The sequence below is a fragment of the Leuresthes tenuis genome, unplaced genomic scaffold (assembly GCF_036924035.1).
Source record: "Leuresthes tenuis unplaced genomic scaffold, fLeuTen1.0.hap1 SCAF_7, whole genome shotgun sequence".
In the NCBI taxonomy this organism is placed as follows: domain Eukaryota; kingdom Metazoa; phylum Chordata; class Actinopteri; order Atheriniformes; family Atherinopsidae; genus Leuresthes; species Leuresthes tenuis.
The window spans coordinates 11,706,876-11,733,766 of record NW_027325361.1 but is presented as its reverse complement, the minus strand read 5'-3'; the positions used below and the strand labels follow the sequence as shown (position 1 = coordinate 11,733,766).

The following is a 26,891-nucleotide window of genomic DNA, read 5'->3' as shown; positions in this document are numbered from 1 at the left end:
ACTAAGAGTTAGTTTGGAACCCACTTTGAGGTTGACGGAAGGGAAAGAGTTGGCTCTGTGCTGTAAGCAGGGCTGTTTAATACTGTATAGTTGGGCCTGAGGGTCCACAAGACTGTGAGAGAGGAGGCCAAAGGGGGAAAACTCACTACCAAGATATTGTATGCTTGAGAAATTGGCCAAGCACACAAATATCCTTCCTTGTTGACAATTTATAGAAATGTATCCCATTTCATAGCCTCGTGCCTTCATATCTCCTTTGTAGTGCCTACTGCCATTTTGAGAGTGCCAAGACACAAGAATAGGGTAAGAAAACTTGTATAATGGAGATTGTAAAAGTTTAATGATAATGTTCCTAGTGTGGAGAACAGTTTCAAAAATTTAAATAAAAACTAGTAGTTTTGAGTATTAACGGCTTCCACCAAGGGAAAACTGAATGTTCCAGTTCACGAAAATAAGACAGGACCAGTTAAAAAAAAACTTCTCTGTGTCCAATGGGCTTATTTACTTAAGGACTTACTGGATTTTGAGCCTTTCAGCTTCTTTCCTTCACCCATATTGTATTGGCAAACTCTCCACATCAAAAATGATTGCTCAGTTCTCAATATTTGTGGTGCAAAAAAGGCTATGAATCTGACAGGGACCAGGCTATCACAGTGCACAGACATCCCAATCCCTGATAACAGTTTAAGAGTGGCTGGGGCACAGCTTTGATAAAGTGCATATCCCACGAAGGCGAGTAGTGGGATTATGGATACAGAACTATACAACCACAAAAGAAGTATCTCAGCTAATGCTTCACTTGAAGTTCTTTCAAACATTCCTCCGAGAAGCCTTCCTAAATTCTATTTGACAAATAATTAGTCATGTCTGCATTCATATTCTTCCTTTTGACTTTTAAGTCTCTTGTGATGTGACCAGGTGCTCTGGGTCTGCAATATCAAGCATTCATGACATACATAATCATTATGACTACCTGAGCATTAAAAAGGTACTTTTAGTGCAAAATTGGTTAAAGAATAATGCCAAATTATAGCAGCAATGACCATTACTCATTTCTTGTTGTCAACGACTAAAATAATGGATGCTGCCAATGCTTTTTTTATGAGAGTTTAAGCACATGTCTGTGTTTGGATTGTATTCTATCTGAAGCCTCAAATGACAGGATGTTTGTATTTGTGGATCATCATGGAATTAATCCCTGAAATGCCAAATGGCCATGGTGTAGCTTGCACAAATATTCCAATATATCTAAAAACCTCCTGCAATTACAATAAGTGGGGGAGCTAAACTGCTTGTTTGGTTAAATACAGAGGATTTAGAATCTGCCACATTAATTTCAGAGATAGCTCTTGACTGGCTACTGGCAGGTTCTAGGTATAATCTAAATGTGTAACAAAGCCTGACAATCCAAGGCTTAGGCTTATGGCTCAATGGAAAGCATGAAATTAATTCTGACGCTATGAAATGGGATTCTTATCTGCCACTCTGTGGCCCTACAGTCCTCTAACACCGACTCCCATGGTCTATCTGAAGTCCCAAAACCATGCACTGCAACTATGTAACAGCTAAAAGAAATACTGGGAGCCCTCCCAGCTCTCGGGTTGTGGACCCACTTCGACCACGTCTGAACAGTTTCACAAGAATGATCTCAACCTGGTCTGACAAAATGGTAGCATACCATATGGGGCCTTGCTTCTGAATGAGGGCTACTGCTGCCAATACCCAGTAATAATTAGAGGCAAGCCTAATAATTGTTCTACCTTTGATAAGGTATTTGGCATGAATTACACGGGAACAGTTCAAGAATGAACAAACATTCAAGGATTTCTTTTTTTCTGTGTTTTTGACAGAGTGGTCCCCATGACAAGGCCCCTGGTAATGCTACTTGGACTGAACATAAACTTCAACATTTGATTATTAGGAGCATTGATGTTATTGAAAAAACAGATCGGAAAATTATGTCATACTGTCTCTTTTCACTTTGTGGCACAGTGCTTCAGTCTGCCAGACATCGCCATCAATCAAATTCAAAGCTGGTTCGGATTTTGCAACTAGTGTTGAACTTGAGTTTGTACACCAAACAGAAAAACTGGATGATGGAATGGGCTTGGGCTACATTTATTCATTTTGTAATTGTAATTACATGTGATCCATACCGTAGGCTTTCTCTGGCGTGTATTTGTGTGTGTGTGTGAATGTATGCATACATTGCAATATTAAAATAGTTAAAGCAAGCTTAATGAGTCAAAGTGCTTTTCTTTTATGTGGATGCATAGAGATGCAGCTATTTCTGACCTGTGTAATAAGCCAAACTGTAGATATGAGAGTTCATTATTTTAAAAAAAAAAAACAACACATAAAAAATAAAAAAAATCCAAGCTTATAAAGAACAAAGAAGTTGATGTGGCAGACTGAATCCCTGAACCACACAATCACTTACCTTGAGGTTTCCAAAAGTTAGATTTGTGTTGGAAAACATCTTATTTTGTCTGACTTAGTCTTTGATTTTTCAGGCTTCAGTACTGACAAAGTGATGGGTGTATTTTGCACCTGCTGATACTGGGACTTTTCATTGCATTAAAAAAAAGATGAGAAATTGAGAAACTCTGAGGTGAAAACACTCCAGTAGAATAAATTAAAAAGGTAAAGATGGCAGTTAACCAATTTTCGGGATTTCCATGGTGTGCAGGAAGATGTAATCGACTAGTAACCATGTTTTCTGTCTCTTGTTATTGTATGGACTAAAGAACTGAAAATGAATAGCCCCTTGTCTCAAGCAAAGTTAGACTTATCTCCTTCATAATGCTTAAAAGGCAGTTCTGATATGTATATGATGCTCTGTCAGTTTTGTTGTAGTCACTTGTGTCTGTCATGGACTTACAGAAAGATAAAATTGGGAGGGATGTCAAACCAATGCCCTTTCAAGGTTACCCGAAATTAATAGAAAATCATAAACAAAAAGATCCAACTCAAAACTTTTATAAAAAAGTCAACATAAATGGAAGAGGATTTTAAGAGTGCAAAGTGGTGTCAAGCCATTCCAAGGAGTCCTTTTGTTCCAATGCACAAGGAAACAAGTGGCAAAGAGAGAAACAGAGGTGGAATAGGGTGATGCAAGAGAAATAGTTGGGGCAAATTCAATCCCATCTGCTTGAGGTTTACAGGTCAGCAACAAATGCAAAAGCAAAGGCAAGGACAATACAAACACACACTGACAGGTGAGGATGTGCACAAAGTTTCGAGACACACCCAGACTGCAATGGGGATGGATAAACATGTATTCTCATGCTTGATGTGATCAAAGATCAACAGTGTGACGACTGCTTCTCAACAGCCCCCAAGTGGAAAGGAGTGAGTGTCACATGCGAGTGGCGCTCTCCTCAGTGACTCTGCAATGGCTATGAAGCACGGCAGCCTCGCAGCAACAAAAAGAAGTGTGAAGTGGTTGTTCCAAACCCCCCACACCCACATGTGGGGGCACAGCCAACAAGTTACACTGGTAGAAACAGAAAATGTGTTAAAAGAAGTGTGCTCCCACCGCCATGGCTCGCCTATATGACTGTTAGAGGTTCTCTGGTTTCACTTTCAAGATCTGCCAATTGAATCTATTCAGTTTATTGAGAACAAAAGCAACCATTCCAACAATATATTTTTCTTTATTTTTTCAATAATATCCATAATCAAAGTCCATGATAACTCGCTCAGATCTGCCCTTAACCTCTTAAATCCAGCCACAATTTTAATGCTCTTTATCTTTAATGTATTACATGTCGATGAACAGCATCATTGTTAAGCTTTATGTGCAGTGCGAATCCATGAGATATGAATTCAGTGCCATGTAATACCAATGATACTTATTTCTACTGTTGGAAAATCAACTGGATCCATCACAGTATTTGTGTTTTCCATACTGCTCTTACTCCACTTGCATTATAAATCACTATTTTGTAGAACCCTTGGGGTCACAAAGGATGTCTTTTCTTTTTGTTATTTAAATAAACCTCAATCCAAATAGTTCAACCAAACAGTTTAGGATCCGAATCTAACAAAGACATTGTCTAATCTAAACTAATGGCATCTGATCAATTGTACCCTGAATGACCAGCCATAGAAATCCTGACATAACATAGCAACTGCAGTATTTGACATCCTGGGATGGGAGAAGGTTATATTTTTCATATTCTGTTCCTGCTATCTGTTAACTAAAATAATGTGCAGAACTAATTAAGAGTAAAAAAGTAAGGAGAAGGCATGGAAGTATTTTTTGTTGAACGTTTCCTTAATATCTGTACGGTTCATATTAGAGCCTTGACGGTCTTTGAGGAGAACTGGCATTTGTTTGTGTCTGTCAGTTAGTAAGTGCACTTGCTGTTGAAAAAGGAAATATAAGTAAAAGTATAAGCAAAAAAAACTACAAAAAATAAATTACAAAAATTGTCTGTCTACATAGACTTAATATGTTGGACAGAGCTGAATACACTCATATTTCTGCACCAGAGCCAAGTTAGAAAATAAAGCAAATGCAGTAAAAAAAAAGGTAATAAAACCCTCAGTACAGTAAATGTCTACAGCTCCTTGCACCATAGTTTTAACTGAAACTCTCCATAAAACTGGGTCTTTTCAGTGAAAATGCCACCTCATATAAAGTTGAAAATAACACTGTTATGCTACAGTTAGCAAAATAAAGGTCATATAGAAAATCACAAGCTTCAGCAAGAATTCAACAATATAACAATGTAAACCAGTTTGTTGCATAGTCTCATAAAACTAAAAAACAGTCATAACCGAGAGGTGATGAACCAGTTGACATCAGAGAAAAGTTTGCAAGCTTAAGTCAAAAGGAAAGAAAAAAACATAACTTCATTAGAAATCACTTCAGTAAAGGTCAACAAAGACATGAAATCATCAGCCTTTAATGACTAACTGGGGAAATCCTTTGTTAGCATGGCCGCAAAGAGAACAGGAGAGAAAAATCAAATAAAAGGCTACATACTGGCTTGCAAGGTCTTCTGTGAAATTTCATTTGTGAAGGCTCCGATGCCTTTGTTAGAGATGGCTGCCAGGGAGAAGCGGTACTCTGTATTTGGGCGGAGACCTTCCACAACATATGATTTTGTAGGTCCAAATGTTTTCATCATCTGGTGATTCAGAAAGAAGTCATTGAATGGCATGTGATGTTGGATGACTAAAACAGACGCAATGACAGAAAATCAAACAAACACTGAAATTCTTACCTGGGTGCCAAAACTGCCTTGTGTGTAGCGAAGTTCGTAATTTATAATTCCTTCTTTCTCATAGGCTGGTTCCCAGGTCAGTTCAATGCTGATGTCAGACACAGCCCCAACCTGGAATTTGGATGGCTGACCCGGAACTGAAGAACACAGCAGAGAACATGTTACAAGAAATTAGTGGCAAGGCATCGAAGTCCATATTGTCTAAGTTTTGGGGTGACATCACAACCCGTTGTTTAGTCATTTCTGAACAATAAGATGAGGACAATACAACTGGGGAAATTTGATAGACAAAAGCCCTGCTATTCTTATTCTTTTGACCTCTGGAAGCTTGACATTTAACCTTTCTGCAGCATCAATAGAATGTTTTTATTCAACACTGAAGCTAACCTTTGAAAGTTATCAGATGTTGGTACTTATTAGACTACCATGATCAAACAGACTTTTGTCATCATTAGAAAATAATGTGTGGTGACTTTTGCACAACAGGAAGGAAAGAATTATTTTAAGCAATCACAGTGTCATTAAAGTTTTAGAAAAATTGCAGTTGAAAAAAAAAAATAACAATGGGTTTAAAGATATTTTGCTTTACCAGAAGGCTGGAGAATAAATTTACAAAATATCACTATAATATACCCTAAACTTACCAAATATATTAACCTGGTGTCTTTTGAAGGCAGCACCAACACCACTAACTAACTTAGTCAAAATCTGTCTTTATATCCTTACCTCCTTGCACTACTTTGACATGAATGGGCTCTGAGAACGGTCCATCACCAACAGAGGTGAATGCAAGGACTCTGATTGTGTATGTCTCTTGAGGGACTAGGCTCTGGATAGTGGTGATGATGCTGTCCTGGACATTATGGATCTGCCAGAGGCTCATGGACTGGGAGTTGTCCATGGTGTAATAAACTCGGTAGCCTTTGATCTGCCCATTGGGCTCCTCTGGTTCTTCCCATTGCACCATCATGGTGTTTTGGGGAAGAATCTGGGCCTTAACGTTTCTTGGTGGGCTGGCAGGAGCCTGTTCTCCTGTTCGGGTTTCAACTGGCTCACTGGGGGGACCCTGGCCGATTGTGTTGACAGCGGAGACACGGATTTCATATTCTGTGTTGGGGTAGAGGCCACCGATGCTGTAACGTGTAGTGGTGATGTCATCTACCGTCTCGTACTTGCTGTCTGGGGACTTTGCCCTATACTGTATGATATAGTGTGTCACTGGATCTGGGTTTCCTGAGTCCCATGTAATGGTCACACTAGTTGCAGTGGTTTCAGTAACCACAGGGGTACCTGGAGGCTTGGGGAGAGCTGTTGTTGTAACATAATAGAGAAAAGAGAGGATAAAGTCATTTATAATGACAGTGACTGTGGAACTTTGTAGCTAAAAACAGAAAGCTTGGAAATTTCCACTGAATTACCAAAGAACATAATTAGATAAACTGTGATAGCAGCTTTCATTGTGTATCAAAATTTAGATAACCTTCTCATAAATACTCTTCATCATAGGCAGAGTTATCTCTTACATTTTACAGTGATCTGCGCCACAGATTCGATGATGCCAAGGCTGCTCATGGCCACGCAGGTGTAGTTGGCTGACTCGTGGACGCTGCTCAGTTCAAGAACATTTCTGCCCACTGGCATCTCATCTTCTGGTGTCAAATCCTCAGAGTTCAGCATCCACTTGACATAAGGCATGGGCGACCCCACTGCCACGCACGTTATGTTCACACTGCCACCTGGCATTATTTCCTGACTCGTTGGTGGAATGGAGAAGCGAGGAGGCACCCGCCGGACTGGGGGAAGGCATGAGGAAGGGAACAGGATGACAAAAAAGGGCAAGGGTGTCAGAAAGGAAGAGAAAAAGAGAGGTAACAAGAGAGGCTGATGAAAATGGACCCTTCTCAAGGAAATACTTAACGCAAAAGGTTCAACATGGTAAATGTGAACTGAAACACAAAATAAAACTAGACTTTTGAAAACATAAAAAAATATACAAATAATGAGAAGGAACTAAACTAACAAAATTGCTTCAACAACAATATAGATTAACAATTAAGCAACGATTCATAGCAACAAGGTTCCATTGACCAATATTTGACCCATCACAGCACAATTAAAGACACAAAAATCTATTATGAGTTTCTCATCTTTGGGACTTAACTGCTGACATATATGCAACTACAGCATAACCTGATCACAGAGTATGAGGGTCTGTTGTAAAGGCCATGTGATAATGTTATCACATAAGCCCAACATGGCAACCTGGAACTTCCTGTCCGCTCAGGCACTCATGCCAGTCAGGAAGTAGGCCTTTGCAGGCTTCTCCCACAGCACAGGAAGTATAAGGTTACTGATCTATTGACCATCTCTGTGAGGTCTCTAACCACGTTCTAGTCTATATTTGTACTTGACACCTATCTCTACTTCCTAGTTATCTTAAAGATGAGAAACTTTAATCAGATTTTTGTGGTTTAGGGTAGATCCACTGGACAAAGCCTTTTTAAGATCTGACACGGTTCCATTGATAGATGCAGCTATCAGTTTCACAGACAGCATGCATAAATAGATCGAGGTAAATTAAGGAGTAAATGATAACAAAATCAGATAAAAACTTGAGATAAAATGCATAGAGGAATATAACTGAAGGGTCGCTAGCATGCCCAGACAAAAGACGATTGGAGAGGAAAATAGAAGTACAAGATAGAGAATAGAACATCTGAGGAAAGAAGAAAGAGAGAGAGGGAACAGAGGAGCAAATAGTGACAGAGGAAGAGAAAGAGAGGGGAAGGTTGGAGGAGGGTAGAGGGGGGGTAACCCGCTTCAGTGCTGTGTAAACTTTGTTTTTCTTCAGCTAATGTGACAAAATGTGATGATTGCACATTGTCACATCGCAGTCCCAGTTAACACAAAATAATTATTGAGGAACAAGGTGTGTGTCTGGAAATACAGAGAAAAAGAATTATAGCAACTGTAGCTAACTCTCACTGAGTGTAAGAGGAAAACAGATCCACAGAGTGTAGAAATTCAGAGAGATTCAGAAAAAGATAGATGGCAGGAGAGAGTAGGAGAGATGAGGACAGAATGCCAGCCTAGAGAGGAAGACAGTGAGAACCTCTAAAGTCATGGATAGGACTTGAAATTGGAGTGGAAGCATAATGAACCTGAGACGCAGAGAAAGTGCGTGACAGGTACAGTGTACTTACATGTGTGTAAATGTGTAAGTTTATAGATGTGTACATTTTTGTGTTAGTGTAGCATGAGTGTGCGTGTGTACAGTATGCAAAAGTTAAAGAAAAAAAAAAGTGAAAAAAAAATGATGTGGCAAAAAACACTTTGTTCATGGGAGGCATCCCAGCAAGCACTTGACACGTACTGACAATAAAAAAGTGGTCAACTTGCAAATTTTTTAAAGGGTCATATAAAGTAATGATTTTTATCTGGACAGACTAAGTTAAGCTCATTTTTAAAAATAATGTTCCCTTTATTTTTACATGCCTGGCTGGCTACAATGTCATGTTGAACTAGGACATGTGGTATTATGTTCCAATAAATAGTTATGTAAGAAGTTGTATTCAAACCGCTTTGAACATATTTGAACAAAAAACAAACAGTCTTGAATTCACAAAAATGACTAGCAAGCAAAAGCAAAAGCTGTGGCCTATTTAAAAGTTCTATCATTTCCATTTGTGAGCTTTAACAGCAGAGCATACCATGGTAACAACATTTATCCAGTGTCAAAATGTTTGTTGGGATGCAGAGGTTAAAGAGAGAGAAGGAAAGTAGTAAAGATTCAGAAGTAAAAAACGATGAACTAAATGGAAGAGATGACTTTAGAGATAGATAAAACAGGAAAGACAAGGCTGAGAGACAAGACACGAGGCAGAACAAAACAGACTCAAGCAGCAAGACAGCAGACAAGACAAACAGAGGGAGACGGATGGACACGCAGACATACTGTACAATACGCAACAGGGTAGGGGAGAGTTTGGGTTGTTGGAAAAAGGGGGAGGAGGAGGAAGATTTAAGTAGGGGATAGAATAAGTAAACCATGATTGTCAATAAAAAAAAAGGAAGACAAACAAGAGAAGATCATGGCTCAAAGTGGGTTTGGAGGTCTCACACACTGGGGCTTAAAATCAAGAATCAGGTACACGTCCCCTACTCCCTACTTTAAAAATTGCATCGCAATGCAATAGTAACTAAATCTTGGGATGTGTGGATGTGACGCGTGTGTGTGTGGGAAAAAGTAGGTAGAGACGGGGGGCGAGATCTGGGGAGAGACTGAAAGGGGCCTCCAGGATAGATAGCATTCCAAAATACACCGTGTCGATCCAAATGGGATTCATATGATCGTTGCGTAGCACAATCTAATTTCTCCACCAAACTACAGCACAAATATCACCTACACACACTCTGATGGGGGTTTTGGCCTGAGAGCTGACATGAATCCTAAATACGGCAAATAGAGACATGTTGTCCATATGTGCAAAGTTTTTTGTTAAGTAAAAGCAAGCTGACATTATGTGGAATCTTCAAAAGGGTTGGTTTTAACAGTAAAGATATAATCAGCCATAGAAAATGCACTCTGATTTATATTTTAAAAGATTAGAAAAAAATACTGATTGTCAATTCCTATCTTAATGAGGGAAAGTCAGATGGAGACCTTTTCAGTTACCGTTGGGCTTTTGATCTGTCATCTTCTGAGCTACTCTTTATGCATCCTCTCAACAATTTACTGTAAATGTCAACTACTCTACTACCCTAGGCAAGACATGGCCTGACCTTGAGGGCAAAAAATTCATAGCTGACCTTTGAAAACTTGTTCATTTGTGGTTCAATAAGTACAAACAGTAAAAATTTACCAAAAAAGTCGTCAATTGGGAATCTGTTCATAAAAAAAGCCAAATCTCTACATTATAGGCAATTGTGGAGCTTGAAAATGGCCTATTGGTTGAGATAAGCTTTGTTTCAACATAACAGTCATGTAGTGATTTCTAAAAGATATGCAAAAAAGAAGAAATAGTAGAAAAAAAATCCCATAACATGGGACACAAAACTACATCTCTACATTATAATTTAGCAAATAAATAAATAAAAACCTGACTACACAACAAAGGTGAAAGGGCAGCCCATTCCTCACACAGACATGCATGGGTGTGGCTATGGCACGAGTGACATATACAGGTGCGCCCCCATCCGCTTGGGCAGACACCAGAAAACCAATACAATCCAAAAAAATGTCACCCAAGCCCATCCAAGCATGCCATTCATTCCTAAAAACAGCATTGCTCCAGACACACACACGCACAAAATCAAATGAAAAGAAACAAATGAAATTGAACAAATCCACAAAAAGAACTATGTCTGAACAGCATAGACAGAACCAGAGTGCAGCTGTGTTCACAAAGAGGTATGCATCAATACTATTAGATGTTCTCAGTTATGACTTGTTCTCTTGAATTTGGATTCCAATCCAAAAGAATTGTGAGACTCGAGTCGAGAAAACAGATTTGTTTGGTGATGAAATGTCCAATCAAAGTGTGCCAAACGGTGCTCTTCTCTCCCTGGGGCTAAGGTCAGCCAATGGACCGGGAGCTGTAGTGGTTGAGTGAATGAGGTTTCCCCACAGGGAGATGCCTCTGTTTATCTCCCGAGTACTACACTCTCACGCATAATGTGGTAACTTACACTGGTTAGCCAAATGCTGCTAACTTTATGGCAGTGAATTTAAATGATATGACTCAATGGGACAACATACTAATACTTCGTTTTGATACTTTCTGATATTGGGGGACATTGTAATTAGTTACAATATGCGATCACACTGTAATTTAACTGTAACCTAGGAGAGTTGACTTGTAAAGGACATTCATCATGTGTCTAACAGGAGAGTGAATTTGAATTTCCATTAACTTAAATCAAGGACTTTGTTATTGCTACAGCACACTACACTATCGACTGGGGGAGAAAATAATAAATCTGAGAGTGCCGAGAACACTCTGGGAAACAAGATTCACTAGGCATCTACATCTCAGTGTCACTTACAAATGAGTCAATGCACTATAACTGGACACAGGCCTGAAGGATATGACTAAATGTTCAATTGAACTGTCAAGCCGATGGTTTAGTAAATCTGCACAATCTGTATATGAGTGTGTGAAACCCTCTATTACACTATCAAAATATATAGAGAGCGAAACAAACAAACACAAAAAAGAATCCCAATTGCATGGACAGGCTCCTCATTCACAGAGACCAAAGCCCAGCCGGCCCATTTGGAATTGAGAGAAAGTAAAAGAAACATATCTTTCATTTGGTCTAATAACAACATGTAATCTTGTTTCAAGCCCCAATGTGGAGAGAAAGACAAGAAGCCGTACACTGGACGAGGTGAGAAGCAGTCGAGAGAGAATGCCAGAGTACTATACTAACTAACAGTGGGCAGTGTTGTGGAGGGATTTGTGCCAAAAAACAGAGGTCAGAAGGTGGACATTATCGGCCATTTTGGTGAGGCAGATTTTGCTGCCCCAAAATGAAGGGGGAAGCCAAAATAATGTGCAGCCTTTAGTGTCACCTTGAAGCTGAGATTACACCCTCTTTCTGCCTGAGGACACAGGCACAATATGGAGATCCTTTAGTCACACTTGCCAGGTGAGTCCTACAGCATTTACATTTAAGCCGCAGGGGTCGGCCTGTATCAACATACCTTGGCTGTGCCAATGCTAAACAGTCACTATGGGTGGCTAATCAAAATGGAAATTATCACCTAAAGGAAATTGACAAGAATCATAGCAGGGGTACCCAATAATGGCAAGCACTAGACTGAGGAGATTTTAGAGTCAATCATATTTTTTTTTCTGTTGCCTTACAGGTAGATGACAAGCAGTGAAATCAAACTGCAAGTACATTCCCTCCCTGTGGTGATCCCTTCAGTGAATACTATGAGTCAGATTGAAAAAAGGAGTATTTTCATGTCTTTGCATTTGGATAAGAGGTAATGAAACAGAAGTATGAAACAAATGAATTTCTGATAGCAACATAATATTTGAGGGGTGGCGAAATCCTCTGGGCTCCTTAAGACAAACATCTAATAGAGATGACAGGGTTTGCTTTGGCCAGTGAGAACATAAGGTGTAATCTAGCTTTCTTTCCCAACATCACACACAAATGCGTAGCAGGACATGCAAGCACATTCAAAAACAAGCAGATACCATTCCAAGTGGGTAAACATGCACATGCATACATATCAGCACAGTCTTTCTGCATCAGTGTTTTTTTCAGCGTTAACTTAGAATTAGACAATAAGGCCAGATGTAGAAATGGATTAGTTTCTGTCAGTTCGATTCTGCCCCTCTTTGTGTACACTAATACATGGTGAACAGCATAGAAAATGATTAACTGGATTTTGCAGACTCTATCATTGCCTGATGACTTGCCTTAAAGACAAATGATGTTTGGCTGCTGCAACACAAATATATAAATAACTGTCTTCTTTATAAACTTGCTTGAAACTGGTAAGTTTCCAAATGCATATTTAGTTCCAGTTCTTGCTGTAAAAAAAAAAATATATTTCTATAAGAAAATAACAGTCACCTAAAGCTGTGACCTTTTTCAGTATGACTTCTAGATGATTTTGATGAATACTCTGGAGATTAGTATATTTTAATAGCCACACATACAAATGCTGTCACTCTCAGAGGAAGCAGATAGCAGGAAAGGGTATTAAGTCCTTTACCTGCAAGAATGATATGCCCGACCTATTCAGACTTGCTCAGACACATGTAACTCTGAGCAAAATGCTGTTGTATTTTCCAAAAACCACGTATCTAATGTATTCATGGGAATAAAGGAGCTGGGAAATTTACGGGACAACTCACATCAGCAGGTGATATGTGATTCAGTAAAAATCTGATTACATTACAAAACGAACAGAAACATTAATTCTAAACGTTGCTTGTATGATATCTAATTGTTTAGCTCATTCTCTTCATCATCGTTCAAAAAGTACATTGTGCACAATAAAAGCTAATGTCTACTTTCATTACTTACATCACATCAACCTGAACTTTATTCTATTCTGTGAGAGTGTAAGTATGTGCGTAAAAGGGGAAGAAGGGCTTTTGAATAACTCATGAAAATTTGATTGAGTGTCATGGCAGTGAGGGAACAGTGAGGGAACAGTGAAATCAGCGGTCAACTAGCTGTTGCTATTTGAGTAAAAAAGGAATCTTTGAGCGCTTTCTAAGTAACACCATAAGTGCTGTAGAAGTCATTATATCGTTATTGATCAATGACACTATAAATGGCAGCCCTTAATGGCTGCCTGAAATCGCCATGGAACCCAATCAGCCCCAATCACGTCCAATTTTTTCAGTAATGGATCACTATAAACAAGATGAGGAACACTGGCTGTAAACACACTTATTGTTTCATTCGGCATTTCCATTTGCACTTCGAGACTCAAGAAGCAGAGCAGCATCAGTTTCAAAAAGAAACACAAATCTCACAAACAAATAAACCACAAAAAGACAAACACCTTTAAAACAATAAAGAAGGTCAAGAATGGAACTGAAACAAAGGGAAAACACACTAACACAACACCATAATCACAACATAAAAACATAAAAAAAAACTAAGGTAAGCCAAGAAGGGTTATATCAGGGAAAACACTGAGAAACCAAAGAAAGAGAAGGAGATAAAACAAGAAACACGGGGAATGCAGAAAGAAAAAGACCATTGCGGCCAAAGGGATTTTCCACAGGCATGCAAGCGCAGTTACATTCTCCCATCATGCAACAGGTCCTGTTATTCCCACGTGCTGGGTTTCCATAACAACACGTGCAAGAAAGCCTTTAGGTGCGGAAGCAATACCAAAGGATGCAAAACAAGAAAAGGCCCCACAATGCAAACATAAAAGTAAATTAACAAGACCCGAGCTAATCAGGTTTGCTTTCATCATTTCTTCCTTGTAAATAAATATTTTTTTCTTCATAATCATTTAGCAGTGTGGATTAGTTGCACTTTTTTTTTTCTCTTCAAATTAGTAACTAATCGAGCTCTTCAGTAGGCAAAGTAAAGTTAGAATTTTTCAACACGTTGATTTTTTTTTTTTCAAATGTGGGTTAAAAAAAGTAAAAAAGAAAAAACACACCAACCTTCTCGAAGCTCTGAGGGATGTAAAGGGGTTGATGCAGAACACAATGACATGAGGAGAAGAGAAAAATAGGGGAAACACAGAGAGAGTAAAAAAAGCCACCTCAAGGTGTTTAGCTGCAGCTACATTTCCCTTTTTTTTTTTTTTTCTCTTTCCCTTGGCCATGCTATCAGTGACACCCGTCTTGAAAGTACACTTGCCTGCCCTCCCCCTTGAATAAACTTTGAACCAAAACAATCAGATTCACCCCAGTGGCCGCACAGTCGCCTGCTAAGAAAAACACAGTAGCTCGGTGCCACTGGAGTCAAATCAAGCGTACCATACTTATAATTCAAAATTTCACAAGCTCCTTATGGCCACAAGCAGAGGCTCCTGTGGTGGCCGTATTTGGTTTTGTTAGAGGAGGAAACCAAATAAAGATAAAATAAATAAAAAAAACTAATGAGAGATTAAAAGAAAAAAAGACACAGTTTGGGATGAAATTAGCAGCTGCAGTTTAAGAATGTTAACATTTTAGAAGCCACTCAGCAACACTGCCAATATGATTTCTGTTTAGGATGTATTGCTATTCAATCCAGTAGAGTTTGCCCCATTCACAAATTAAGAGTGTTGCTTTGGTTTTGTTCCCTTTAGAATCGATCCCTACCACAGCTGCTAATCTCAAGTGCATTTTGATTTGTGAACAAAACATAGTCAACATCAAGTATCAGAATTGATTGACAAAAGTTAACTGAAAACAGACAAAGGTTGACACCATCACAGCATAACAAGTGTGTTACATAGTGTGACAGTACTTAAGTAATTATCACCCGTGTGTACTCTTTTAAAGGCATGCTGATGGAGCCGGTGTTCATGGAAAACTGCATGAACTGTTGGAAATTATATAAGAGTGTAGCTGTGTGTTTTTGATCAAAAGAACTACTAAACATCCCAGTGCTGTCAATAAAGTGTCCCCATCATCGCTTCCTAATGATTCCTGTAGAAGGCTCGAACATAATTTCCATTGAACCTTTTAACTTCCAGCATTCTGCTCATAAAATAGGTGGATAGCTACTTGACATTGTCACTGAATCACAGTGGAGACAGCATAAGCTTAAGGGACGTAAAGGAGTCGCTAATTTTGATTAAGGATTTTTTAACCTTCACATTCACACAGTTTTTCTTCCCTATGGTTCTGTTTCACAGACTATGATAATAGCAATAATAATGAAAAAGCAGCTCCCTGACCTATTTTATTATGTCAGAGTAGTGAATTATTTATTGGGAACAAAGTTATTTGGTACACAGCAGAGGGAACAAACTGCGTAGATACCAAGGCATCTTTATTTAATATGCACAATATAAATAATACATGTCGAAAATGTATCTGCTTCAATTTATTAAAGCTCCCTCGACAGAGAATCACTGTCATTTAGCATTAGTGGAAAAAGAGAGGCTTTTGTCTTCATTGTGTGTTTCCTATGAAACTCTTCAGTGCCTGTGACTGATTGTTTTTTTTTTTTATATCTCCACTTTGCTGGAACATGGCAGCCAAAATTACTACTGACTGTAAAAGCCTTTAAAGATAATACACCAAAGCAGAAACGGGGGGACACTATGGATTTACGCTCCAGTGCAGCATGGGGAAGAGAGAGAGTGCACTATTTATAATCTATGTGAGAGATCATTTGTTGATTTGTGATACATAGTGGCTAACTGTGTTAGCAGTCCATTTCTAATGAGTTTTCTCCCCAGAATCTGGCGAAAAGTAAAAGGGGTTGAGATTTTGATTGCTGGGCAATAATACCTAGCCAATCAATCAAAATCGAGACTTACCGTTGTGCTCCTTTACCTGAAAAGAGACTAATTAAAAAAGAGGTCTTTCCAGACTCTTTTTAAGGTGCAACTTTGATGTAGGGGGACACATTTGATCGGGAACACAGTTACAGGTCAAAGGTCTTTTACAACCGATGAAGTAAAGACATACGGCTTGTAGCGCTACACATTTCCTTCCGAGTGAGTAGGGGAGGGCATTGAAAGACAAAATGGAGCATAACATCATAACAGAGAAGAACATTAGTTGGTCAATTATAGTTTTACATTTGGAAGTTTCAGTGTATATGAAATTACATTTATGGGCAGGCAATACTATCAAAGCTAGAAGATGTATATTACTTGGGTATTTCTATTTTGCAAAACACATTTAGTGCAAATACAGTTAGACTAGAAATGGAACTGAATGGAAACCATTACAATTTATTAAGCTCAACAGTAATGGCACTAAAAGCTGAGCTGCACTGTGAAGACATTTTATTTAGAATGGGTAGATGTTTTTTAATTCTTTTTAATTTTTTGGCCTTTCTCTGGAACTGGGTTGCTTCCTACCTCGCACATAAAGGTTAGCAGGGGACGAGTAGCGCACGCCTTCCACATTAGACGCCACACACTCGTACTTCCCCTGGTCTGTCTCCTCGCTGTTCTCGATCTGCAAGGCACCTTGGGAATGACAACATCCGACAAAGACAGAAGGGGAGGGAGAAAGAAAGCAAGGATGAAATTATTAATCAATAATCAAAAGCATGAAGGAGTCAGACAGTTTTTTTTCTTTATGGTGGGTGCATTTGAATTTCTCGCCAACATTTCGTCAGCAACGGTTTCTATCTGCAATGCTTATACACACTGATATGACTAACAGAGTTCCACTCAGGCCTCAGCCGTCCATTGACAAAAATTAACTAAATTAGTCACACTAAATTTTCAGCCACGTTGGTATTTCCACCTCATCTCAGACTTGAGGTCTTTAACAAAAAGGAGCTACAAAGAAATGGTGTGTGATGAAGCGTAATGGAGGGGCAGTGTTGAGATGATAGTATAAACGCTGTAGAATTAGCAAATCATCCTCACCAAGGGAGTGTCTGTGTGTGCAGAGGGGAAGAGGGGTCATGGAAAAATATACACAAATAAACAACAGTCCATGTTCATGGTGCATAGCAACTGTCTAATACCTTCTCATGAGAAAACTGACATTTAATACATATGTATTGACGCAGTTCATTAACTAGTTAAGTAACCATTAAAGCTGGATTGTTTTAACTAATTTGTATTCTCTTTTTGTGACTAAGGTGCTTGAGAAGTGCATTAAAATGAAAATCTTTCTCTCATTTTTGCACTCAATTCACATACAGCTCATCTGCATTCCCATTCTGTCCCTTTTTGTCCAAAAGTCCATTTCTTATCACTTTGTGAATTCTATCTCTTGTCTGTGTCATACCAGACAGCCTAAGTGCTCAGCAGCAACACGGCAAAAAAAAGGGAGGGAGGTGAAACACCAGGCCTCAGATCATTCCTCGTTAGAGTGCTGTTGACGGCACTTCCTGATGATATCATTAGGGCTGCAGGCTGGCTCGGCAGACAGATTACAGCCCAGGCCTCGTTGACAAACACAGCACCATCGCTTGTTAATGTTAAGCCAAAAAGCATCAATATCCCAGCAGCTTTCTAACATATTAGAACCTTCTAAATCGCATCTGCAAGTTGAGTGAACACAATGTTGTACAAGGCTACTATTCTGGAACATTGGTTGAATAACATGTTTCAGCTCTGCCACAAATGAGACAATCGATCCTGGTTAATTAGAAAGATTAGTCACACTTCCACTGTGTCCATGGCCGAATAGAGAAACAAGTATTTTAGTCTGAACATACTTACCCTTTTAAAAAGAAAACAGACCTGCAGGTACAACAATCTATAGTGCACCATTTTTTTTTCTTCCTTTCTCTTCATTTCCCTCCACAGTTCAGATCATCCTCATTGCCCAGAGGGCTCTATTCCTGGCACATAACTCACGAACCGAATGAAAACGTCTACCTGCAGAGTGCAGGTGGTGCAGTTTTCACTCCCAGTTTATGCAAGCATCTGATTTGGAACCGTTTGATGTGTGCTTGGAACAGCAAATGCCCGTGCGGTGGCAGGTGGGTTGGAATGTGCTCAGAAGCTTAGACCACAAAGTAAGGATTGTGTGAAGTTCAACTCCAGATGGATAGTTCCAGAGGGCTCTGCCAGCGACTTGTCTGCTTGTTTCCCTCCCCTGAATTATAACGCTTTTTGAGGTCCTCCTCTGTTAAATCCCAAGGACTGTTCAGTGTAGGGTTACATATGTTTTCATCTCAAGTTTGCCAGGTGTTGATGATTTGACAGTCCAATTGCTTCCAAGCAACACAGATATTATTTTAAAAATCATACTGAACAAATGTCAATTGGCAGTCATGAAATTGCAACAATAGACAGCCAGATATTACAAATACTGGTTGCAGTGAACTGTGTTTACTGAAGGAGACAAAGCAAACGGGAGAGAATGATAGGAGGCACTGAGGAGAGAGGGAGAGTGTCATCTGATCCTACACATCTTTGGTGGAGGCTTCTCACCGGGTGGTAATATCTGTGTTTCCTAGACCAAACTGGCTTCATAACATATTCATATAATTTCAATATGGAGTTGGAGTTTTGAGGCACGCATATGCAGTCCTTGTGTTTTCATAGCACAAAGAGTTAAAAAAAAATCAAAAAGGAGAAGCAAGAGAGAAGGAAAACAAAAAGCACAAAGGATGCAACAAATGTAGAGAATGAATGAGTGAAAGCCCGAAGCAGAGATTTATTATTGTAAATATAACACACCTCTTATTTATCATCTTATGCTCATCTATTATTCTGCCGTTTTCTTCGAATTGCAGCTTTTTCTTTTGCATGCAGTACTTCAAATTCAAATTATTCTATCAAACTAATTGGAAAAATATCTGTAGCCAAAAAGGAAAAAAAAAAACTAAATTAACCAGTGACCAGGCAATCATTTTAAAGGCTGATAATATAAGGTTTAATTACATACTTCTAAAGAAATTATTCAAACAAATCCTTTTTGAGGTCGTATCTCTAGGGGCAGCATGAAGTTGAATGTCTGCAAACAAAACAAGCTCGACCCATGCAGTTCTTTGCAACCATTCCCTTTTGTCTCCCTTTTTTTAAAAGTTGAAGCCGCTCTGTGTTCTGCATAATTGTGCCGTTTCCTCTGCCAGCCTGTGGCTCACCAGAGCGCATGTGGCCAGTGGCAATTTCATTTTCTTTTATCAGAGAAAGAGGAAACACAAGGTATGAAATAAATGTAGAAAATAATTTGCTAGGAACACACACAAAAAAAAAAAAAAACATGCACAGAATCTGTTCACATGCTGAGCATTTACTGATAAAGACATGCCCAGTGACAAACAGCAATTTTAAGTGTCGCTCACAAAATGGCCGTACTGGGCTTATTAAGTAAGCCCTACATGGGTCCTCATGGCATGTCATCCTTGTTTACAGCTATTAATATGGCAATCCTGAAAGGAAAAAAAACAACAAAAACTATAGTTTTCTTATAAAGAGATTGCATATAGAATAACAACTAGTAAGAAAGATATTCTGTGAGCTGTTGTGAGAATAGACTTGTAGATGTCTGAGTCTCAACCCACTTCGAAGGTTACACTGACCATCAGTTAACTGCAGGACTGCCCCTGTTGAGTTATAATTCATGTTTTACTAGGTCAGTAGACAAAAGATTGGATCTTCTGTGTGGACCAATTACTCTCCATCTCAATCAGATCAACCGAAAAAACACTCACAACCTCCTGTCCTCTACTGCTTCACACTCACTCCTGGCTGTCTTGCAGTATGTTCCCTGCCATCATCCATTCAGTAAAGAAGACTGTAATGGGCAGTAGGGCTCTAGCATTCGTTCTAGCCGCGACAGCTGCCCTGGTTAACTGCACTGCTTGCTGCAGGCTGATCTGATGAGCAGTGAGGTGCCAAGATAACAAATTGATCTGCCTGAGCAGTGTTCAACAAATACATGGTTTTGGGACAGATATTCTTCAGAAATTGTGAGAAGCAGATAGTTTTCACTCATTCCACATAGAAAAATTCTTTAATCATAGAATTTTTACCTTTCTACCTTCTGGTAGGCAAGCTTTTTAAAACTTGTGGGTTTCTGTGGATGCAGACTAGCAGGAGGTATCACACCAGACAACATTAAAATGAGAGAGAATTAGGGAGAGATGGAACAAAATAATTATCGTAGAAAGAGGTGGAAGGAAGAGTTGAAGAGAGACAAGCACACAAAAAAAGAGATGGATAGATTGAGCGAATAAAAGAAAAGGAAGGAGGGGCCAGTATGGATGATTAATTTCACAAAGTGCCTGAAGCTGTGGTCTGCCCACCCCGGTCGCTGCGTTGTAGCAGCTTTACTGTGTATATACCACCCCCCCAACCCCAGTCCCATTTGTGTAATTCAATTAGTGTGCTCCAGTGGGCCTTGATTGATTTGTTTAGGCGATCAACAAAATGGCTGGCCAAGTCTCACTCTTCCTTTCCATCCCTCCCTTTCTCTCCTTCTGCATCCCACTCAGGCCTGCTGGTGGCACACTGCTCTTTTCATCATTTTATCTCTCTTTTTCAGTTCATGGCTCTCATTAGTCGCTCATTTCTCCTCTCCTGTCATTTCCCCTCATCCCAACACTGCTCACAAATGCTCTTTTGCAGTCCAATTACAGCTGCAAATTAGCACCTTACTGTATTAGTGAATACACGCAAATAATAGCCTTTTTAATACAGGAATTAAACCCACTTCACTGCACAGATAAGCGTAGGATATAATACTTTTTAATTAAATCTTTTAATGTTTCACTTTTCTTTATGTATTGAGAGATAATAAACTGTCATAAAAACATATAACTACATTATCAATGCACACTAATTATATGTTACTTTCACAAATCACACCTGTATCAAAAGCTGAAGATGAAGAATTCCTACAGAGCTGCTGTATTTTTTTTAATCCGTCATAACTAAATAGACCACTGGTAACAACATGCTGGAAGTCACAGATTTAAGCCGTAAACTTTTGATTTCAATAGCTGCACAACTGAAGACAACCAGTGTTACCACATGGCAGTTAAGTTGGCCATTCTCCCTGTCTCTTTTCTTCGTTTGCACCCTGCCTGTCACTCTGACAATGCTCTGTGACCATCCCAAGGTCATTATACTGTGATCGCACCAGCATGGAGCTCTGCGTATGATGCCATTGTTGTCAGAGCCCATCTGGCTGCTTGTAATGCTCCTATTAAATTCGTAATGACAAAGGAAGGGAGTCGGGCTACCTTTACACCTGTCGCTTAGCTCAAGGCCAGCACCTGTATGGCTTTGTATGGAAGTAAAAGGAATTTCACATTCACACTTTGGGAATTAACTCTTGCAAAGTGTGACATAAAATAGTTAGGCAATTGGACATGAATGTCTTTCCCTTATTGAGTAGATCAAACAGCTTTAACTAGATAAACATTTGTATATGATTATGTACCTTTGCATGTAAATGAGCACCAACTCCTACACTCCCTTTTCTCCTTTCATATACGCCATAGATTTGTACTTGCGAGGTAGAGAGGGCAGGGGGTAATTATATTTTATTTTTTTAAGGCTGCTTATCCTATTATGCAAATGCAAAGTTCATTAGAAAGGCTTGCTTTTCTTCACAGCAACATGATTTATGAGCCTCTCTTAAACAAACAAAGGAGATGAGGGGAGGGATTGGCTATGTCTTTCATGAGTGAAGGTTTAAAAGGAACAAAGCATTTGAAATGAGTCTAAAAATCATGAATGGCTGCGGATGGAGGACCTTAACCTGTCAAAATGATCACTGCCTTGGCTGTAGTGAGCTGTAATCGGAAAACCAAAAGCATTTATTTCATACCCCTGAATACATGGGCAATCCTGTCAAACTGAGATATTCACTTACCTGTTCAGCCTGTGGAACAAAGGCATCTTACAACAAACACACTCAATCACAGTGAATCACCTGGAAGCAATAACACCTGAAGGACAATTATAAGTAAAAGTTACACTCTCGAGGGAAATGGGGGGAAAAATTAAGGGAGAAGATTAATTATTTGAACAATGTTTTTTTATAATTCACAAGAATCACATGACTTTACATCTTTGTCATTCCAGTCCCTCCTTGAAATCCTTCCGTTCATCCTATGGCATCATGAAAGCTGTTTTTTTTTTTGTATGGTAAAAGGGTGTGCATGTTGCCAGGTTTAAAAAGTCAGCCAGTGCACCCAGAAGCCTCCCTGACTTTGCAGTTAGAAGCAGCTGTACAGCAGAGTGAAGGGAATTAAATCAAATGTAATTTATGCCAGCTTTTCCCCTGACATCCCATCTCCAGCTATGAGGGAGGTGCATTAACATACATGATATTGCTAGTGCCCTGGTGGTGAACGGAAAGATCAAAGCAGAGAAGGAGAAGGAAGAAAGAGGGTTACTAAAATTGCCTTGAACAGTTTACAGTAAAAAAAAATATAGCTGGTCTTATCAACATTCAAGGCCACAATCATCAGCCCTCTAATTTCCTTTACTCTTAGGCCACAGGACTAAACCTGAAAACTTAAATGCCAGAGGCGCCAAGCAACCTAGCCACCTTGCCATCCCTCCTTCTTTTAACCTTCCAAATCCTGTATCTCAACCGGCTGGCGACACAACTTGAATTCCTCAGTAGCTCCCTGACACTGATTATGTGGAGGAGATAGAGGAACAGCACAACACAGAACGCACACATACATGGAGGAACAGTACAGCAACAATGACATAAAGTATGAGAGTGTGAAACACAGGAGACTGCTCTCACAAACTGTACAGAGAGCACAGAACAAAAACACAGATGACATACTGCTGTTAGTAGAATAAAACATTTTTTTAAATTCCTTTCTTAGTCCTTTTAGTTCAAGCATTTGGTTCCTTTGTTGAAATTAGGTACGGTTATGTCTGATTATGTGTCAGTTAATGTCATTTCGTCCTGTTTTTATTGTGATGGTTAAAAATCTTACCTCGAATTGGGGTACCCTCTGGAGGAGACACAAAAATGAAGACACATCATCAGTTCAAGTCTGGGTTAATGTTAGTTATAGTTAGTGGAGGTTCTTGGGTTGAAAGATTCACTGAAACTAAGTTGTGAAACCATTAAGTAATCTCTTACAGAGATGGAGAAATTTCATTAAAAAGGAAAAAGAGTTTTTTTTAATTTTTTTTTTTATTGTTGCTGGTATCACAAACGAATGTGCTGGGTTTTTTTTTTCTATGGTTGGGACTCTCCTTTAGTATGCCATCCTTTTTCCCCTCTCCATGCCTTAAATATCCCATAATAGAAAGATAAATGTTTTGATAGAACTGGCAAGCTTTGGGGTCCTATTCCATCATGGCTGCAGTTCAGGATGATAAGCAGAGTATGAGAAGTTTGGTTTCAGAAATTGACATGGAATGTTCCAGTATAGGATTAGGACAGAACAAATTGACCTGTAATCGGAGTCTGTCAAGCATTTAAAGATGCCTTAACTCAATACCAGGTATCCAGATAAGTATTAAACAAACTTGCTGCATCAAGACTGGAATCCTCATTGCAATATAATATCAGACTGTACCTTTAGGCAACACAAATAAAGTCTTACTGACTTAAGTTATCATTTATCCCACAATTTATAACTGTGACAGATATACTTTTGATCTCGAGATTCATCCTTTCTACCTAGTCATACAATCCTTTGGCTGTTTCCACTGTTTCCTTTCAGTGATAGTTGTATGTTTCTCTATTCATTGTTTATTGTGAGTCTGTATTGTGTTACATCCTTGACTGCGAGCCAAATGCCCCATTAGGGACAATAAAATATTGAGCTCTTCCAGTTCTGGTGTGGTGGGCCTTTTAAATGCAGCACGAACTGTTGAAATGTAAAATGTATCCCTTAAAGCGGAGCTTTGGGTTTGTGTAGGGGCGCCAGCTTAGTGTCAGCCCCTTCAAAATTCACATTAAACTCTCCTACTGCTCTTGGCTGTTTTTCTTAATTCCTTTTTCTCTTTCTTGAGCTGTTCCTCCATTTATACTCTCTCTTTCCTCCCATTTCTACTTTTTATATCTTCATATTTCACACAGTTTTTCTCTCTTACCTGTCTCTTAGTCTCTCATTCTGAATCTAACAGTCATTCGAGGCAAAGATGTGCCCCGGCTCATCCCTTGAGAGCGACAGTAGGATGGTTCCAATACAGGAGAAGTTCCCTATTTGGCAATATACAAGCTGAAGGCACAGTGCAGATGGTAAATTATTTAAATTAACATTACAGACTTGGCCTGTATACTTACAGGTAATTTTCCACATGTGAAATTTCACATCCAATCTTATTTCCCTGTCAGTGATCTTTAATCCAATTATTTCATAGCTGTAAAGTATATTAATTTTCATTGTCCATTTTAATAAAGATGACTAAAAAAAAACACAACAATGGCAGTTTAAAGTTCAGTGCGATAGATAAGTGATGCCACAGCCATGTGTAGTTGTTGCGAGTAAAGACAGCTATTCTACTATTGAAGAACCTTCTCGCAGTGACATGACATTGACACACACTTCTTTATTGCAATTGTTACGAACAGGTCTAATGAGTAGTGGAGCAAACACAAGTCTCAACTGGAGACTAATGTTTAAGGGCGCTTCCATATTGATTTATGGTAGTAAATGTGTGGTTAATGCATGACAGTTTTTAAAACAGAACTGCTGCGTGCGTATGACTTTATAAGTCTGACAAAAGAAAAAAAAAAAGATTAATTTTAAGAAAAAGAGCACCATATGTTAATGTCTCTCAGTGTGCACACTCATTTCAGCTGTGAATCTGCCCCTGGTGTTTAAGATGTAAAGTGGTGCCAGCAATTTCCATTTTCTATGCAGTACAATAAAGGATGTGGGTGGCTCTGTAGAGGGGATGAAACTTCCTATGCCTTCTGGTCAAATTGTTATTGCATTTCTCCATATAGAATCATCCTTTGTGATACCAGCAATCAGGATTCTGTCACTGAGTCTAAAGTTATGCCTGGTTTGCAATTGACTTTCATTTGTACATAATTCATTTTTGTAGAGATTTGATGTTAGATGTTGCTTTGGTTTGTGCTTATATAAAAAAAAACTATGCTATGCTGTCAATCCCTATATGTATATGACATGTGATTTTTCACATGAACCTAATGCACTACATTCTGAGTATTTACTTTGTCGTTGCAATTTTCAACTCTGATAAAGTGAAAAAGCAGTGTATGGATAAATTCAACATTTCTTATCTAACATATTTCTATAGAGAGTAAATATGTACTAAAAGAAGCATAAAGCTTAGGGAAAAGTGAAAGCTTGGTGTCATTGAAAAACCAGGCAAAACCAAAGTGACATTTTAATAATTTCTGTAATGAAAATCCACATGATCATAGGTAAATCACAAGACAAAGCACAACAGGGCTCTGGGAAGGTTACATTGTTATAGAGTTAGAGTTTGATTAGAGGCTGCAGGAAGCTGGTTTACTTTGCTTCAGATAGATGAATTTTAGTCGGGAGTTAAAAGGTTATGAGCTAAAGGTTAGAGGTTAAGGTCAAAGTTAGGTTAGGTTAGAGTAAGGTTAATGTTAATAAAGCAGGTTGGTACGAGGCAGGGTTATCACAAGGACCTTCTAAAGAAATGAGTGACAAAAGAAAGATGATAAAAAGAAAATGAGTATTGTTATGAGATGGATAAAGGAAAGCAGAGGTTGTTCAGAGCCAAGGTTCTATAGAAACCCAAAAAAAGGGGAGAAGAAGTGATCTGTTTTAATAATGTTGACTCTAATATCTCAATAAGAAAATTTTTAAACCAATTTTCAATGATGGGACATCATGAAAAGATCAGAGAAGCCAAGTCTGCAGGAGCAAGCCAATATTCAATCACAGTGGAAAATCCAACTGTATTAGGGTCACGCAACCTAAGCTAACGACCATAAGCTCCCCATCTAAGCTTTGGTCATCAAGGGGTTGATAAGATTAGGGTGACAATGACCCAAATATATATCAACATGCTGCTGTCCTCCTAACATTATCAAATGTGGTAATATTCTTCCCACAGAACACCCAGCTGTTTTGTTAAACAACCCTCTGAATATATTAATGAATATAAATAAAGACTATATTCTGGCCAGAGGCAATCTGGCAGGGTATATTGCACATCTGCATGTGAGGTGAATGGGGTTGCGTGATTGGCTGAGTGTCAGAGAATGACCACCCACCAGAAGGCATGTGGGTGACCTTCTCCTCGACAGACCCCACTAGGATCCTGGTGAAATCACAGCAGGTCCGGAGAAAAAAAAGCCAATTGTTACCACATCTGCAGAGATCCCAGCCTCTCCCTCTAGAGCTGCTCTGATGCCAACATGTGAGTGTTTTCCTGCAGATTAAGTGCAACTGAATAACACATGTGGATAAATCTGTGACTGTATAGGCTCCATGAAATGTCAGATAATGATTTAAAACCTTTATATTAAAAAGGACTTTAATCTTTGTGGATACTCCTCTACATCCTCTCACTGTCACCGTGGCTTGTGGTTAATCTGTTCTGGCTGACGAGGCCAGCGAGAGCCTGGGGTTTGCAGTCATGGGAACTTGGGC

General features: G+C 39.1%; 1 protein-coding gene across 11 annotated transcripts in view; it reads right to left on the bottom strand.

The window, feature by feature from the left end:
* ptprsa (protein tyrosine phosphatase receptor type Sa) overlaps nucleotides 1-26,891 on the bottom strand; it is a 217,252-nt gene that overhangs the window by 53,845 nt on the left and 136,516 nt on the right. For 5 of the 11 annotated variants that reach the window (XM_072389314.1, XM_072389304.1, XM_072389308.1 and 2 more), the window contains 7 exons: nucleotides 23,274-23,291; nucleotides 16,753-16,863; nucleotides 14,390-14,401; nucleotides 6,758-7,027; nucleotides 5,961-6,542; nucleotides 5,235-5,371; nucleotides 4,994-5,138 (listed from right to left, as the gene is read on the bottom strand). In XM_072389314.1, the coding sequence (XP_072245415.1) occupies nucleotides 4,994-5,138; nucleotides 5,235-5,371; nucleotides 5,961-6,542; nucleotides 6,758-7,027; nucleotides 14,390-14,401; nucleotides 16,753-16,863; nucleotides 23,274-23,291 (1,275 nt within the window). The remainder of the gene's footprint in view (nucleotides 1-4,993; nucleotides 5,139-5,234; nucleotides 5,372-5,960; nucleotides 6,543-6,757; nucleotides 7,028-14,389; nucleotides 14,402-16,752; nucleotides 16,864-23,273; nucleotides 23,292-26,891) is intronic. The other 6 variants (XM_072389309.1, XM_072389310.1, XM_072389313.1 and 3 more) reach the window with 3 other exon arrangements.